This window comes from Cheilinus undulatus, linkage group 6, assembly GCF_018320785.1.
Source record: "Cheilinus undulatus linkage group 6, ASM1832078v1, whole genome shotgun sequence".
NCBI classification, from domain to species: Eukaryota; Metazoa; Chordata; class Actinopteri; order Labriformes; family Labridae; genus Cheilinus; species Cheilinus undulatus.
Genome location: NC_054870.1, coordinates 27,069,711 through 27,087,637, shown reverse-complemented (window position 1 = coordinate 27,087,637; position 17,927 = coordinate 27,069,711). Strand labels below are relative to the sequence as shown.

Sequence of the window (17,927 nt, the reverse complement as noted above, 5' to 3'; positions counted from 1 at the left end):
GGGTGGGAATCACTAGTGGGCCCAGGATACAGTATTACGATACTTGGGTCATGAGTCGATATTATTGCGGTTTTAAAAATTTTTTGCAATACAGTAAGTATTGTGATACCATATATTGCGATATATTGCAATCTACACCACTTTTCAACTGTTTAGCTGATTTAGCCGTAGTCTTGCCCTCATGTTTGTCATATTTCTGCAGTATTTTATTTCCATGTAGCATTTCTTGCAAACCTCATGTCCTTTCCATGGTGTTGTCATGTTTGTTGTACTAACTTCCTCTTGCTCTATGACCGTCACCTCTGCCGACCTCACTGGGCAATCAATTGTCCAAGCAGTTGATTTTATTTTTCCATTGTCATAGACTTCAGTTCACATTAGCAATTAATTTGAAAAAAATCGATACTTGGTGTGTGACGATACGATATATCACCAGACAAAATATCGCGATACTATGCTATATCGATTTTTTCTCCCACCCCTACTGTGTTGATAGATAATGAATTCTGGAAGTGTTCCTGAGCCTATGCAGGGATTTCCATTACAGAATAATGCCATTTTTTTATGCAGAGGCCTCTGAGGGCCTGAAGACCATGAGCATCCAATACTGACCTTTGACACCGTCCCATGTGCATAGAGATTTCTCCAGATTCTCTGAATATTTTGATGATAATATGTACAGTAGATGGTGGGATATTCCAAATTTTTGCAATTTTATGAGGAGGAACATTTTTTTTAAATTGTTCCAAAATTTTTATACACAGTTTTTGGCAGTTTGGTGAACCTTTGCCCAACTTTACGTCTGAGAGACTCTGCCTCTCTAAAATTCTCCTTTTATACCCAGTCATGTTACTGACCTCTTGTCAATTAACCAAATAATTTTGAAAATGCTCAAGCTGTTCTTCATTAGTGCCACTAACTTTTCCAGCCATTTGTAGCCCTGTCCCTACTTTAGTGAGATGTGTTGCTGCCATCAGATTCAAAATAAGCTAAAACACAGTATTGAGTGAAATGGTAAAATGTCTGAACATCTGGTATATTGTTTATGTTCCACTGTGAATAAAATATGGTTTTATAGGATTTGCAAATCATTGCATTTTGTTTTTTATTTACATACTACACAGCCTCCAGAGTAATTATAGGACACAGTGTAATGATAAGACTTACATTACGAATAAAACGTACAAAATGCCAAGCTACTAAAGAATATCAATAGTCTAATATACTAAAAACCGTATCAGGATGGGTGAGGTTATGCAAAGTATAACTATTCTATGCAACAATGTATGTCAATAGTTTGCTGCAATTAAATGATTTATCTGCAAGCTTTAAAAGGGAAACAGCCCTACAGGAATGTCCCTAATAGACTGAACTGACACACGCATGCACACCTAAAAACATTTGCCAAATGATTTTTTGATATAGTGCACCAACCTGATTATATAAATCTTGATTAAAAAGGTAATTTCTACTATTTCTACTTCATTCTGACATATCTCTCCCAGTGTTGCATCTTACATTTTTTATGTTATTTACTTTTCATGTCCTCTACCCTCACATCTCTTTTCAGAGAGGAGAAGAGTGAGCAGCTGTTGGATACCAGGCAGGAGCTTGAAAACATGGAAGTGGAGCTCAAAAAGCTTCAGCAAGAGGTAAAAACACAACAAGCACTCTCTTTTTACAACTACACACAACTGCATCCATATAATGTACATTATTTGTATCTGCAGCACTGCCAGTCTTTCTTTTAGCCAGCTAGTGACTTAGCTCATTAGGAGCTATTAGAGCTATCTTTAGTCCGGCACATGGCTTTTGATTTGGACTGTGTGGCAGGCTGTCTGGCTTGCTGCCAGACTGGATGCTGTGAGCAAGGTGGATAAGTGCAGGGCAAGGAGGACAGTACGTGTGTGTGAGTGCAGGTACTTGTTTGTGATAATTAAGAGTGTGAAGGGTTTGTTCTATACTTTATCCCTTATGTAACAGGCACCTCTGAGGCTGTCAGTTGTTCACAGATAATCAAGTAGACGTACAAGATAACAGTCACTGAACCTACTGACTTGGAAAAGAAAGTTTGTGGTTTGGTTCATCACAGAACATCTTTGTGAATTTGATTTGTTATTTAGAGATGTGCTTTTATTAATCTTTTTCAGAGAGGTTGAATGCATTCTCTCATAATCCTACTCTTTATTTCTCTCTCAACAGAGCTTTCAGTTGCTGTCAGACGCTCGCTCAGCTCGGGCCTATCGTGACGAGCTGGACGCACTCAGAGAGAAAGCAATCCGTGTGGACAAACTTGAGAGCGAGCTGAGCCGTTATAAGGAGAGACTTCATGACATTGAGTTTTACAAAGCCAGAGTGGAGGTACACAAATGCACATGCAGAGGGGTATTGCATAATAGTAGAGAGATAGAACGTGTTTGAAAAAGTTGCTCCTGAGAATGCTTATCTGATTGAGGAGAGGAACTAGCTCTTAGTCGTAATTATGTTTGATCAGATTGAAATGTAGTTAACAGCATTCAAGCAACACGTGACAAGCATTTAAGACCTGTGTCCTCTGCAAAATGTGGTATAGTTATAGTTGCTTTGTCATACAATGCAAATGCAAGTTTTCTTTCATCAAAATTTCAGCATTTGAAATAATCAAAGTATTTACAATTGTTTGTTTGCTTTGTATACAAAGCATTAACACAATTTAAATTGTACAACTGACAAACACTTTATTCAAGACAACCAAATTGTATTTGGTGAAACATAATGAATTAATATTAGAAATGATGGTTGAATTTGTACATGTGTATATTATGCATTGTATGTGCATGTATGTTATTTGTAAATTGTTTAATAATGTCTGAGCCCCTATCTACAAGCTTCACATAGCTTCTGAGGAGTCCCATTTCACGAATGAGTTTTTTATGGATTATTATGATGGATTGTATTGCATTTTTTATTGGTTTGTGAATAAATGGATTGATAGATTGATTGATACTGTATTAGGTTCAAACCATGTACAAATGTACACATGGAGTGTGTGTCTTGTTGTTTATTTTTATTATCTGCTGATGTGGTTGTCTCTGTAGGAGCTTAAAGAGGACAACCAGGTAATGCTGGAGACTAAGGCAATGTTGGAAGAACAGCTGGAAGCTAGCCGGACCAGGTCTGACAAACTGCACCTCCTGGAAAAAGAAAATCTGCAGCTTAAATCAAAGATTCATGACCTGGAGATGGTGAGATCAGTTTTATAATGTTGAGTTCTGACATGTCATTTACATTTTTTGATGAAGGATAGAGCCAGATGAGTTGTTTTCAGTTGTAGATGGAAAAGAAAATGTAAAAGGGATAAGGATAGTCAAATGTGTCAACTGTTTGTTTATCTTATCATACCATTTATGTGTGTTATCTTTAGGAGAGAGACATGGACCGTAAGCGCATGGAGGAGTTGTTGGAGGAGAACCTTGTGCTTGAGATGGCCCAGAAACAGAGTATGGATGAATCTCTGCACCTTGGCTGGGAGCTGGAACAACTGTCCAAGACACCAGAACTAACAGAAGGTAAGAAGGTGATGGAGCAAAACAAGAGAAGATATAAAAATATTATTGTTTTGACTGGTTGTAAGATAAACAAAGACAAGGGCCTAAAAAAGCAAAGAGAAAGGGTTATCCAACTAGCATTCTTTATAGCCAATAGTTAGCTTAATTGAGCCAGTTGAAGGCTGCAAAGGGCCAGCAAACCATCGGTCATTGGCTTTTGGCCCTGGCATCTTCCCCATGGCATTTACCAGCCTCCACTGGGTTTTCTTTCCACTTGGTTAAGACCTTTAATTAATATTCAATGGCTCCTGGAGGATAATCTGTGCGTTTGGATCATGAAAGCTGCTAAGAGGTTTAAGTAGCCAGGGATCTGTATAAAATCATTTTTGTGTGTGGGAGGGGTTTGTTTATTAAATGGCACTTTAAAAGCTTCAACACCTACTGAATAAACCCCAGGGCTTTGTATTCATTAATTCTGATGGATTTATGGTTATCTCAGAAGTATTATGTTTCTTTCGAGACAGTGGCACCTGTTAATTTCCTCTGTGGTCTTAAACAGCATTTGTTTACTGATGTATTTTTTATATGTAATGTAAAATCCTTTTTTTGCTGTCATTTATTCAGTCCCTCAAAAATCTCTTGGTGAAGAAGTGAATGAGCTGACCTCGAGCCGCCTGTTGAAGCTGGAGAAAGACAACCAGACCCTGCTGAAGACAGTGGAGGAGCTTAGAGGAGCAGGCGGTCAAGATATTGTGTCGAAACTATCAAAAGTCAGCCAGGAAAACCAGAGATTGACCCAGAAAGTACGTAATGATCTTGAGATGTGGTTTTTTTATATGGTTTAATAAGGGTTGTAGTTCTTATTTCCTGTTTTTATCTCAGGGAAGACATGACCCATATTTAATGGAAAATCACACAAGTATATACTAATACTTCCTCATTTTAAAAGTCATCCATTTAAGGAAATCATTTTTTGTCCTCAGATTGCTTGTGAAATAAGTGTGCACCAAAAGAAGTACAGTACTTGCAGTTTATCAATCGATAACACTACTGACTACTGCTGTAATACAATTTAACTGAACATCAAGATTTTTAAATGTCTCTCTCCTTAAATCGCCTCCTGTTCTGCATTGACACATCGCTGCATTCAGGTCTTCCACTGATCAAAACAGTGCAGTAGGTCTTCTTTGGACAGTTGTCTCAGAACCTGTGAACTTCTTTTCTTAACTTCTAACACAAACTCAAACACTGAGCACAAATTTGGTCTTAGTAAAAAAGAAAAAGTCACACTAGATCAGGGTTTTCAAGCATTAGGATTTGTTTTTGGGCTAGAAACTGCTCTATCGAAAGCACAATGTGAGCTGGCGCGTTGTCTTAATGAAGAAATAAACTATTTTTCTTGATTTGGGTTCTCCTTCCTCTGACTTTTTCTCACATTTTTCTAGAACCTGTTCGTAATAGTGTTGATTCATTGCTGACCCTTCTGGAACCCTCTCCTCCAAAATTATACCCTTAATGTCAAAGAAAACAGTCAACATGGCCTTGAATTTGGACTTGCTTTGTCGTACTTTCTTCATCTTTGGTGATGATGGTGTTTTCCAATGCATTGACTGCTGTTTTGTCCTAGGATCACATTGGAAGATCCAAGTTTCACTGCATGTAATCACTCCTTCTAAAAACAAATTGGGTCTCCTTCAGTTTGTACCAAAATATCTGTACAAATTTACTGGTGTCAGACGTTTTGGGACAACTTGGGCACACACTATTGTCATGTTCAAATTTTCATGCACAATTGGCTGAACTGGCTTTTAATCAATAGCAAACATTTCTGCTATCATCCCTATACTGAGTCGTTGATCATTTTGGGTGATTTGCTCAATTTATTGGATGTTTTCTGAAGTTTTGATGGGCACGACCGCCCAGGATGTTCATCGTCTTGAACATCCTCTCTGACTTCGCAATATTTTTGGTGCAACTCTGATTCATGTGCACGTAACATGCAGTGTTCCTCATACACCTCAGTACATGGGATCTTCATTTTGTCTATTATTGATTATGGCAATGTTCTTTACATGCATGCTACCTTATCCTCTATGAAAATGCTGGACTTAGTGTACCATGCTGCCTTGTGATTTGTCACGCGTCTGGATTTTCGGACCCATCATTGTGTTTTGTATGAAAACTTGAAAACTTCCCTATACAGTAGAAGTATGTAACATTAGCATATCTTTCTATAAGGCTATTTTACGTGAATTACCGTCTTATCGTTGTTCTTTAATAACTCCAGAAGCTGTCAGTAGCTGTAATCGTCGTTCTCATGGATTTATCATGTATGATATTCCTCAAACTCACTTTGTCTTTGGTCATGAGCTCTTAATGCTTTTGCTCCGTCGCCTTGGTCTGAGCTACTGGGCCATCTCAAACTTGAGCGTTGTATTAGTTTAGGAGACCTCAAAGCTAGAATTAGGGAACACATGGCCGGTGTGTGTGCATGTTTTTCTGCTGAGAGCTGCTGATTTGTTGATTGATGTAACCTTTTGTTCTTATGTCCCGTTTAATGTCATATGTGTGAAACTTATCATGCTGTCTTGGCAAGGACTCCCTAGTAAAAGAGATATTTGTATCTCGATGGAAATACTCCTGTTTAGATAAAGGTGAAATATAAAAGTAAATAAATTTTTAAAAGTTCTTAAAGAAGTTAAAGAAGAATGTGTGCACTGTGCAGAAATACTGTAGTTTACCAGCACTCTGTCTTTCGTAACACAATTTACAGCCTCAAATGCAATTGCAGTTTAATTTCCGGTCCCCATTAGGGTCACCCCTGAGATTAGCATGTTGCACCAACACTCCTCATGAAATATATCTTCCTAAGACTTGACTTTAGGTCTTTCATGCAGTGACAGTGAGAAATAAAAAAGAGAAAGAGGGAGAAAGAGTATACAGGGGGTGGAAAGGGGATGAAAGCAAAGCTGTAAATCCAGGAAGCCCAGCACTGCCTCCTCTTTCCCAGTCTCTGACACTTGAATGCCCCTTGCTAAGAGAGGTCTCTCAGCTATTTTCAGAAACATAAGCCTCTCTCTGTGTCCTCTGAATAAAACCTCTGGAATTGTGTTTTCCTCTCACAAAGGAGAAAGCCCAGAGAGAGAAATTTATTTCTGAGTTACTTGAAGCCTTAAGCTGAAACACAATAGAAGGTAAATGCAGCTTCTGGTAGACTTAAACAATAGAAATCCTCTAATGTGCATTTGTGCATGTGTGTGTGCATGAAAATTAACGTGTGTTTTCTGCTAAGTTGAGAATGAGATGCTGTGTTATGTTTGTGTTCTTTGATCAATAAATGTACCAGCCTCTTTGTGAGAGGAAATCACAGGGTATCTCACACACTAGTTCTTCACAACAATAATAGCATCACAATTGAGATGCAATAGCGAATAGGATATGATACAAGAAGAATATCTGCTGGGAAAACAACCCTGAAATGACTCACAAGAGCTGACAGTAAATATTTCACAGCCATTACAAAGCTACTGTCAGTGTTCATTATCAACACCAACCAAAATACGAGAGAGAGAAAAGAATTAAATGTTGTTGTTGTTTTTTTTTTTGTTTTTTTTTTTCCTAGCTGGAGCAGCTGGAGAACGAACTTGCATCAGACAGAGAGTCACTCCGCAGTGCTGAGTCACTCAGTACGGACCTAATGAAAGAGAAAGCTTTACTGGAGAAGACTCTAGAAACACTAAGAGAAAACTCTGAGCGGCAGGTAAGCTCATTATTGATTTATTTTAAACATGAGTTGGCAATTTTAAGAATAATTATACCGTATCTTTTGAGGAATAACTGCTTTTATGCCTTTTCCTGAATACATATATGCTGAATGATACATAATTGGCTGAACAGGCTTGTTTTTATCAAGATAAAACACATTAAAGTGCATATCATTCATCACATCAGAGAATCATCCTCTTGTTTCTGTGTGATTTCATGAAGTTTATTCCAGGGAGCAACCTGTCTGCCGTATATTTGCATTTGGCTTAGTAGACTATTAAGTGGAGCTGCAACTTTGTTTTATTGACAACACGGATTTCTGGCTCTCTAGCCCAGATGCAGTCTTTTTCTGTGTGTCTGCTGGGATTTGATAACTGTTAGACCTAAGTCTTAAGCCTCTGATTAGTTTAACCATCTGATCTGTAAATTATGGTCTTGATGAACTTCAGAAGCAAAGGAAACAAAAATGCCCTTACAGATTACTGTGGGGAAGTTTTTTTTCCTCTTCATTGTGAACATAATGAGATGTAACTAATGCAGTGTTGTTCTAAATTACAAAGTATATTTGAATGACCCAAAATGTGGGCTTCCTTTTCAAGTCTTTCATCTTTCTTTGAGCATCATATATAAAAAAAAAGTGTTCTTGCATCCATTCTGTAACATCTTTTTCATCACCTAAGTAAAGATGTGTGAGATGCCTGATCTAAACCAATGCAAAAAATAATTGTCTTTCTTACGTAAACCTGATGACATTGATGGAGAATCCTATCTGCTAGATAACACTTCATAATGAAATTAAAACTTCAATGCTATCTCTACAGCTGAAGGGTTTGGAGCAGGAGAACAAACACCTGGGCCAGACTGTGTCATCTCTGCGTCAGCGCTGCCAGGTCGGGGCTGAGGCCCGGGTCAAAGATGTAGAGAAAGAGAATAGAGTTCTCCATGAATCCATCTGTGAGACTACCGCCAAACTCAATAAAATGGAGTTTGAAAGGAAACAAATACGTAAGTGTTGACTTTTTTTATCCTTGTTTTTTGATCTAATGGACTCTAGTTTCTTTGCATTATTCTCCTTTAAATTAGCTATAATAGTTTGTCTTTTCATGCAGGTAAGGAGCTTGAAGTGATGAAGGAGAAAGGTGAAAGAGCAGAAGAGTTGGAGGTTCAGATACAAAAGCTGGAAAGGGACAATGAAAGCCTGCAGAAAAAAGTTGCCAGCCTTGGAATCACCTGTGAAAAGGTGCTCTTTGTTTCCAGCTTTCTCTGTGCATAAAGATGTCTGTTTTTCTATGTGCTCCTTAGTTTGTGAGTGTCAGTTTTAGTCAGTGAAACAAATTAAATTATAATCAATACTTGGTGCTTTGTTATTTCTTTTGCACTTTTTGTGTAGGTGTCTTCCTTGGAGAAGGAGAACTCTGAGCTGGAGGCAGAGGGACGTCGTATGAAGAAGAAGCTTGATTCTTTGAAGAACATGGCTTACCAGCTAGAGGCGTTGGAGAAGGAAAACTCACAGCTGGAGCAGGAAAACCTGCAGCTTCGACGCTCAGCTGAGAGTCTCAGGTCTGCGGGGGCTAAGGCTGCTCAGCTAGAAGCAGAGAACAGGGAGCTGGAGAGCGAGAGGAGCCAGCTGAAGCGCAGCCTGGAGCTGCTGAAAGCCTCGTCAAAGAAAACTGAGAGATTAGAGGTGAGACTTGATGACTGCTGTGGGTAATTTTATGACTGAAGACCAGTAATACTCAACTAAAAGGCAACCATTCATAGCAAGAAGCTTTTCTGAGAAATAAGAAGAGATCTTCAGCTATTTTTAAGGTTTAAACACATCTCCACCACATATTACCTGGTCCCTAAGACAACAACTGTCTTTACACAAGGTCATACAGAACAAAAGTAGAGTTAGAGGCAACTTAAAGATTTTTGCAATTACTAACTCCAATTAAAAATTTTACAGGTGAGTTACAGGGGCTCTAGCATATAATAGCATCAGGGAACAGTACAACTAGTTCATGGATGCTTTTAATATCCCAGTCTGGCTTTTTCTCTCCCAGGTGAGTTATCAGGGCCTAGATACAGAGAACCAACGCCTGCAGAAGGCCTTGGAGAACAGCAGTAAGAAGATCCAGCAGTTGGAGGCAGAGCTGCAAGAGGTGGAGACTGAGAATCAGACCCTACAACGCAACCTAGAGGAGCTCAAAATCTCTAGTAAACGCCTGGAGCAGCTGGAGCAGGAGGTTGTTCTTTAAGCTTACTGATATGCCTAAATTCAGTAGAAAAATGTATGTGTTCTGATATTTGGGTGATGGCAGTCTGAGAAGTGCCACCTTAATTGTGAGTCAGTTCTAGGAGGGCAGACTTGCCTTACCCAAGTCTTTCCTATAGCAGAGCAGATACAGTATCAAGTGGGATGGCTGTAAGTGGTCACTTCTTAATTTTTTTATTTAGATGAAATTGATTCTGCGAATCAGATTGGCCTAAAAACCACAGACCAGTCTGACTGGAAATTGTAGTTTGGTTGTAGCAATACAGTAGCGGAAAGAATATAGAATGTTAAATAAATAAAACTTTATAATATTGTTATTTGGCAGTAAACAACAGAGCTGCTTTTTGAGTTAATGCTGATGAAATGCCTGAATCTTTCCAAGCAGAGTGTGGACTGTACAAGTTATTTGTCCAAATTGATTTTGTCTCCTTTGTGTAAGTCTGTATCCACTTAGAAACCAACATGTGTTTGGCTGTTACACTAATTGTAAGCCTGTAAAGTTGTCTTTCAACCTAATATTTTTTATCACATCTCCACCAGAACAAAACTCTTGAGCAGGAAAGCTCCCAGCTTGAAAAAGACAAGAAACTTCTAGAGAAGGAGAACAAGCGTCTGAGGCAGCAAGCGGAGATCCGTGATGCCAAACTGGATGACAGCAACCAGCGGATCTCTTCTTTGGAGAAAGAGAACCGCACTATGGGCAAGGAGATGATCTTCTTCAGGGACTCCTGCACAAGAGTCAAAGACCTGGAGAGGGAGAACAAGGAGCTGGTCAAACAAGCCACCATCGATAAGAAGACACTAACAACACTCAGGGAGGTAAGAGGAGCCCTCACAGTGTCAAAAGCCTACAGTTACTACTTTGAAAAAAACTTACTAGTAATTGGAAGGTGGCATTATGGTTCAGTTTTACTCTTTGTGTGTTTTTTATCGTGTTCAGGAGCTTGTGAGTGAGAAGCTGCGGACTCAGCAGATGAATAATGATCTGGAGAAACTGACCCATGAGCTTGAAAAGATTGGACTGAACAAGGAAAGGCTGCTGCATGATGAGAGTTCAGACGACAGGTATTATCTCACAAAATGGCCAACACAAGCCAAAATATTTCACTGTTCTTTGATGGCTTTTAAAGCCATCCAACCTTAGGGGAATTTCCTAAGCCAAAATCTTCCCCCGTTGCTTCTTTACACTCCTGCCAAGATGTCAGTTGGGCCTAGCTGTCATTGCTAACTTGACACACAAAGAGTCAAATACACACACACATAAAGTGCTAACCTGAGTGTTTATTTTCAGGTTTAAGCTCCTGGAAACCAAACTTGAGTCAACTCTTAAATCATCATTGGAGATCAAAGAGGAAAAGATTGCTGCCCTAGAAGCCAGGTTGCAGGAGTCTTCAAATCTCAACCAACAACTTCGCCAGGAGCTCAAAACGGTCTGTAACGTATAAGACATTACCAGGTTTAAAAGGCAGAGATGCATGCACATACTTATGCTATTTTTGTGCTGCATACGTATTCTTAGGTTACCTAAAGTACAGATAATTTGCTATAAAAACACATTCAACCCCCCAGCAAAGCCAAAACATCTATATTCCCGCCCATCAACGCAGGAACAGTATGTCCCAAAATCTTTCTCCAGCAATCTGAAACACTAGAAAGCACTGAAAACACTGAGGGCATCTCAAGGCCGATGCATTATTAATTCATCCACTCTTCCACTTCTATCACCAGTTTATCTATTTATGAGCTGGTAGGAGTCAGCGAAAGGGATGGAGAGGTGTAGAGGATGTCTGCTTTCCTTTGGGGAGGTGTTTGTGTGCTGAACATGCCAAAACAAATCAGATCCTAAACTGTTGGGTTAAGGGGAAAAGTTGAGACATCTGAATTGAGTTCAGCTTTGAATCTATAATGGATGGTGTCTGCTTTGTACTTATTTTTCAATGACTCCTGTCATAATCTGCTTGCGTAGTATTTTGTTGTTTTGGAATTTTAAAGTCAAGCCTGAAGCAGTGCTTCAGTCTCAGAGATTCTGAATGATTATGTTGTTGAATTCATGTTCCTGCAAAACAGATCAAAATTTTCAAGTTTTGTGTTGATTGTTATGTCTCTCTAGGTAAAGAAAAACTATGAGGCTCTGCGTCAGAGGGAGGAAGAGGAGAGAATGGTGCAGAGCTCGCCTCCAAAAGGAGGGGAAGACCCTAAAGCTGTCAGTAAATGGGAGAAAGAGAGCCATGAAGCCACCAGGGAGCTGCTAAAGGTCAAAGACAGACTCATTGAGGTGGAGAGGAATGTAAGTTAGCTCAATTGAAGGATGAATAATGTCATTTTTCAAACACACAAATTCTGATATTGCCTTTTCAAATTGTATTATAATATGTCAGATTTGTTTATATTTTGTTTGTATTTTGTCTAGAATGCCACACTGCAGGCTGAGAAAGCAGCTCTGAGGAGCCAGCTCAAACAACTGGAAACTCAAAGCTCCAATCTGCAGGCTCAGATAGTGGCTGTGCAGAGACAAACTGCTTCTTTACAGGAAAACAATACAACGCTTCAGACACAGAATGCCAAGCTGCAGGTAACCCCCCACCCCAAATCTCTTCTTTCTTACCACCAAATGATTAAAACATTTTTTAAATGGAAAAGACTATCTACCAATCTATCCATCAGATTAAGCTATGCATAGCTGAAATCTAACAAATCATGCAGCTTTCAGTATAAATTTGAGGGTCATTTTAGACCGCGACTCCTGCAGAGACCCTTGCACTGTTTTAAGTAGATAGTCCAGATGTCACACTCTACCTTCACTTAATCCATATTGGATGACTTTTTTTACCCTTTTGAAGAAGCATTTTAGTCACAAAACAATCTCACCTTAAGGTTCCTTTAAAAGCGGTTGTGAAATTTGTCTCAAGTAGCATCTTTCTTTGTTGTTGTGAAGTATGCAGTTTAAAGTCTATTTTTAGTCTTGGAAATAAGATTTTCAAATTAATCTCACCTCAAGGTCTACATATTGTATTTAATGGAACTTTTAATCAGATGGCATGATCTCTATCAGCAGTAACATGAGTTACCTTTATATGCTTTTTGAAATACTGAATAAGATGTTTTGTGTGTTGTCTTATCTCCAGTGTTTAATGATCTGTTATTTTTGGCTACATTCAGTAAATAAAGGGTCAGTGCCTTTATACCTTAACTTCTACATACATACTTAATTTGGCTTAAAAATGAAACTATGCAGGTTATATGAAGTAATTATGAAAACATCAAATGGATAATAAAAATCAAGAGGAATCAGCAAACATCAGAACACCTAATAGTATCATAAAATGCTACCTTAAATATTTCATCTAACTGTGAACATCACAAGTTAAACATTTCTTTATCACAACATACAAGGCTGTCTTGTCCTCTTTTAGCATAGCTGTATTTATACAGTTGCCTTGCATGGCTGCTTAGCTTCCTGGATTTGATTTGTACTCCATGTTTGGCAGTAATTCAACCCCTGCTTATGAGTGACAGGATTTACACTGACCATACACACTGACCAGCTTCTAACTGTTTCTGCGGTTGTTTATATGTCTGTTTCTTGATGTGTGTGTATTGTTTCTTGGCTAAAGCATGTATCAGTAGGTTATTTGCTGAAAGATTCAAGTAGTTTCTTTAAAAAGGTACAGAACATATTGCCAAGTTTTGTGCGCATAGGAAATTAATATTGGGTCTTTGTAAATTATAAGTACTTGGTCGAGGTCTGCTCTTTTTGTAGTGTCTTAAAATTCCATTTGTTAAAATTGGCACTATACAGATGAAGATTAACTGGTTGACTGATCATCTGTCAGCACAAAGGCAGAATGCTTTTGCGAATTCACATTTTCAGTACACATGACTGAAAAGGAAACTCAAACTAGGATATTGTTACCACAAAGGAAACATGAACAGGATCAGTTTTAGTGCTTTATAGATGCAGCTGAAAGCAAATGGGGAGAATGATCTAAACAGAGACACAGTGCCCCCTATAGACAGCAACAGTGACAACCTGTATTTACTGACCTTTATTTTCTTGATTGGAGGAGCTCAGTAAGCATTAAGATCATGGTAGTTTACGCTTAATTTTTTTAAATCAATTTCACAATGTTTAAATTGAACAGAAAAATACCTTTTTAAGTATTTCCTTCCAATACATTTCACCTGTTTTGCCATGTGTATAACCTCATCGTCTTTCTCACAGGCTTGTCTAATTCTATTTATGGTATACCAAAGTATATCTTTACACCAAGTATAATAAATAAATCTCCACCATCCTTTCTTCAGGTGGAAAACTCCACCCTAAGCTCACAGAGTGCTGCCCTCATGGCCCAGAATGCCCAGCTGCAGACCCAGCAGACCAGTGTGGAGAGTGAAAAAGAAGGAGCTCTGAAGGATAAAGAAGAGCTGAGGTCCACCTATGAACTGCTGCTCCGTGATCATGAGAAGCTGGCAGCACTCCATGAAAGACAAGCGGCAGAGTATGAAGCTCTGATTGGGAAACACGGAGGCCTGAAGAGTTCACACAAGAGCCTTGAGCAGCAGCACAGGGACCTGGAGGACAAGTGAGTTGGCACATAAGGTTTACAGTTCAAATGCAAGTCATAACTTTACATACCAATTTGATATGATTTTTCAGTTAGAAAAGTATTAGGTCTTTACATAATTTGGCACCATGAGAAACTAAAGGGAAACTGTAGACCTCATGGGGTGATGGTAATACATGTGCTTTGTTTTACTTCTGTTTTAAGTTAATATTTCTTACTCTTTAAACAAAATGTAAAACTTATATGTTTGTTTGCATGAAGGTACAAGCAGCTCCTGCACAAGAAAGGGGAGCTGGAAGAGCTTGAGAAAAATTTGAAGGCACAGCAGGAAAAAATGGCACTCGAAAATGAAACGCACCAAGCCACAGCTGACCAATGCAAACTGCTCAAAGAAGAGAATGATAGGTAATCCCCAGTTTGTATCAGTCAGCCATCTTAAACACTTTGCAAATGTTCAACCTACATGTCGTCTTAAATTCTCAAGGTTTTTACTCAGAACAGTCTAATTGTAATGCTTCTTGAATTGAAAAAGATGATATTTTTGGAAACCTTTATAAATTGAGTTCTACTGCCTTTTCCTCAGACTAAATTCCACCTATCGTCAGCTGTTGAGGGACAATGAAAATCTGCAGCAGGACCATAAGAACATAAAGACCCAGCTGAACAGTGCCAAGCTGGAGCAGACAAGGCTGGAAGCTGAGTTTTCTAAACTGAAGGAGCAGTACCAGCAGCTGGACATCACCTCCACCAAGCTCACTAATCAGTGTGAAGTAAAGAGACACAGATTTCTTTCATCTCCTGTTTTTCTTTGTATTAGAATGTCACGTGTAATACCAAGTGTGTTTAAAGGTCACATTATGGACAGGTCAGGGGCACAAATTTTTGTTAGAAAAGCCAGAAAAGGTGTATTTTGCATAATATGTGACCTTTAATGTGTCATAATTGAAATTACTCTTGAATCCATCTGTGTTGTGGATTCCCAATCCCCTTTAATGTATTTTGCTTGTTGCTGTGTCAGGTGTCTAGTAAAGTCTTTGATTTTTTTTATATTTGTGTGTATGTGTATGTGTGTGTGTGTGTGTGTGTTAGTTATTGAGCCAACTGAAAGGAAACCTGGAAGAAGAGAATCGTCACCTGTTGGACCAGATCCAGACTCTGATGCTACAGAATCGCACACTGCTAGAGCAGACCATGGAAAGCAAAGACCTGTTCCATGTGGAACAAAGACAATACATGTAAAATCCTGATGATATTTGTTGTCTTAAAGACAAGGGAAAAAAATCTTACTTGATTATTTTTTGTATTAGAAAAATGTATGAATAGTCACTCTTGTTTGTCTAATCATCCCTCACCTCTTCACTCATCAGAGACAAGCTAAATGAGCTGAGGAGACAGAAAGAGAAGCTTGAAGAGAAAATCATGGACCAGTACAAGTTCTATGATCCCTCTCCACCACGCAGGTAAAAATAGATACATAAATAAATTAAATGGATAAAGGAAATAAATCTCTCAATTTTGCTATAATAATAGAGAAGTAATTGTGTATTATAGAGGCTCTTGAATATGTGAATCATAATGATGCAGACAAGTCTTATGTATCATAGTAAATTTTAAAATTTGATATTCTGTTTGCTTGTTTGCTCTTATCTCTGAGTTAGAAGAATGGCAGCAAAGCACTCTCATTGCAGCTTCAGGAAATGATGCATCAAATATTAATGGTCTGCAGAGCTTTAAACAGCTGTATACTGCAACAGTGTTTGTATTCAGTATCACCAATGAGAAGACCTCAAGCTGAAACAAAGCCTTAAAATGAAAGTTACAAGTCAAACAACATAAAGCTAAAATCCATTTTAGCTTCCATATTTGTTTAGCGTCGGTATATGTTGACTATATACCCTGTTTTCTCCACTCTTCTTAGTCCTTCTGTCTCTCTGTCTGCCTTTACCCCTATATAGGCGCGGCAACTGGATCACTTCAAAGATGAAGAAGCTGATCAAGCCCAGGAGCAGGGAGAGGATGCGCTCTCTTACTCTGACACCTTCTCGTTCAGAGTGTGGTGATGGTTTCCTCAGTTTCCCTCAGGACAGCCAGGACAGCTCCTCTATCGGCTCTGGCTCCAACTCGCTGGATGACACACTTACACAAAAGAGGAGCAGCAGTGAGTACAAAGCACCTATACAGACACAGGGGTAGTACCAGTAATCCTAAGTAGTTTAGTCATTGTTTCAGTCACAGATGAGTCACTTATGTAGCCGCAAAGACATTGATAACCAAAAAGATGCCAGATACAATAGTTTTTATACTGACATATGTTCATACACTCACAGATAGACATACAGTGCAAAAAAAAGACACTTGCTGGGTGTGTGTGATTGAAGGTTTGCGCGATATCTTCTGGTTAAGTGGTTGAATTAATTTTTCCCTCCCTAACTGCTCCTTTGCTTCTTTATCTCTCTCTGTGAAGGGAAGAGAGGGCAGCAGTCACATGCCCAAGGGCAGGGGTCCACCAATGGTATGCTTCGGATGGGGAGGGTGGGCGGGGTTTGTGAGCCGACTGTCCCGTCTTTCAGGGCATGTTTTCGTGAGTTCATTGTCTATGTCACTCAGCTGTTCAAGACATTACAGTTGAGCTGCGCAGCACTCCAAGGTTTACTGTGAACCTGGATCCTGATACAGAAAGTTTTTACTGTTTGAGATGGTGGGAGCACTTGTTTTTCTAAAAGTTGTGGTAGTTTGCTACAAAACCAGTGGCAAGACAAGAATCTTTGTCCACAGTACAATGACTGTTTTCTGTCTTAATAGACAGGGCATTGATATTAGGGCAACACTACAGATTTTCCATCTCTATTTGTGAGAGCACTCCTGGACATATGAAAATTGCTCTTTTGTGGTTCTAGCAGGAACCACAAAGGCTCCAAAATCAATAATTGCCCCAAGTGATGTAATCCTTGAGTATCATCTGTTGGGCCTGAAGACTAGAAATGTCAGCCTTGGTGTGTAGATTAAAAAAGAACTGTCGCAGTCATTCTTCTCAAACTCAGCTCTCAAAAGTCCATCATAACTCTATTAATGTTTTTGTGGAGAAAATGAGGGCAGAACTATTTTAACTATAGCCTGTGTCAAGCTAAATCAAGCGCATCTCATGTAGTTCAAGCTCCTTGGGACTCTTTTGTGACAGGTCCAGTTCACTGTTATTTTGTCTAAAAGTGCATAGAGGTTTTCAGGTCTCACTCACAGTCCTGCCAACCTTCTGATCTGTGCAGTTCATCTGTAAAAAACCGAGAAATGCCCTCTAATGTAGCGTCAAAGCTATTAAAAGGTGCAATGTTGTTCGGATGACTTTTAGTCAGTACAAGATGTTAATAAACGATTGTTGGACTTGTAGTAAATATTGAAAAATGTACAAATCTCAGAAACAAGTAAATATTTTACTTCAAATGCAATCATTGTCGGCACCATGTTCACCATTGTTTTAACAATGTGAAGGAAAAAAAATACAGTATATGCATTTTACTTTTATTTTAAACAGCAATACAAGTATTTTAAGTTAGCAAGTATACAAAGGGGGTTAATGTAATGTCAACTTTGGGGAAACCAAGAAGCACAGAAATGTCTGACCTACACACACATACATTTTTTAAACTTAATTTTAACTAAGCAATAAACACTGTTAGGATAGATGCCTTCAGAGAAGTCTGTAACAATGTTGTGACATGTAAACTTAGATTTAAAAACATATACATCTATTGAAGAAAGATTATTACTGCATGTACATTTTAGGACAATAAAGTTATCTAACAAAAACCTGCTCAA

General features: G+C 38.7%; 1 protein-coding gene across 7 annotated transcripts in view; it reads left to right on the top strand.

Moving 5' to 3' along the window:
* LOC121510878 (girdin-like) overlaps window positions 1–17,927 on the top strand; it is an 82,013-nt gene that overhangs the window by 52,789 nt on the left and 11,297 nt on the right. For 5 of the 7 annotated variants that reach the window (XM_041789204.1, XM_041789202.1, XM_041789206.1 and 2 more), the window contains exons 9-30: window positions 1,571–1,652; window positions 2,203–2,361; window positions 3,078–3,224; window positions 3,404–3,548; window positions 4,152–4,330; window positions 7,150–7,287; window positions 8,114–8,297; window positions 8,402–8,532; window positions 8,683–8,976; window positions 9,338–9,520; window positions 10,090–10,368; window positions 10,490–10,614; window positions 10,841–10,979; window positions 11,660–11,836; window positions 11,960–12,121; window positions 13,855–14,132; window positions 14,376–14,519; window positions 14,698–14,884; window positions 15,204–15,349; window positions 15,482–15,574; window positions 16,070–16,272; window positions 16,579–16,626. In XM_041789204.1, coding sequence (XP_041645138.1) covers window positions 1,571–1,652; window positions 2,203–2,361; window positions 3,078–3,224; window positions 3,404–3,548; window positions 4,152–4,330; window positions 7,150–7,287; window positions 8,114–8,297; window positions 8,402–8,532; window positions 8,683–8,976; window positions 9,338–9,520; window positions 10,090–10,368; window positions 10,490–10,614; window positions 10,841–10,979; window positions 11,660–11,836; window positions 11,960–12,121; window positions 13,855–14,132; window positions 14,376–14,519; window positions 14,698–14,884; window positions 15,204–15,349; window positions 15,482–15,574; window positions 16,070–16,272; window positions 16,579–16,626 — 3,623 coding nt within the window. The remainder of the gene's footprint in view (window positions 1–1,570; window positions 1,653–2,202; window positions 2,362–3,077; window positions 3,225–3,403; window positions 3,549–4,151; window positions 4,331–7,149; window positions 7,288–8,113; window positions 8,298–8,401; window positions 8,533–8,682; window positions 8,977–9,337; window positions 9,521–10,089; window positions 10,369–10,489; window positions 10,615–10,840; window positions 10,980–11,659; window positions 11,837–11,959; window positions 12,122–13,854; window positions 14,133–14,375; window positions 14,520–14,697; window positions 14,885–15,203; window positions 15,350–15,481; window positions 15,575–16,069; window positions 16,273–16,578; window positions 16,627–17,927) is intronic. The other 2 variants (XM_041789203.1, XM_041789201.1) reach the window with 1 other exon arrangement.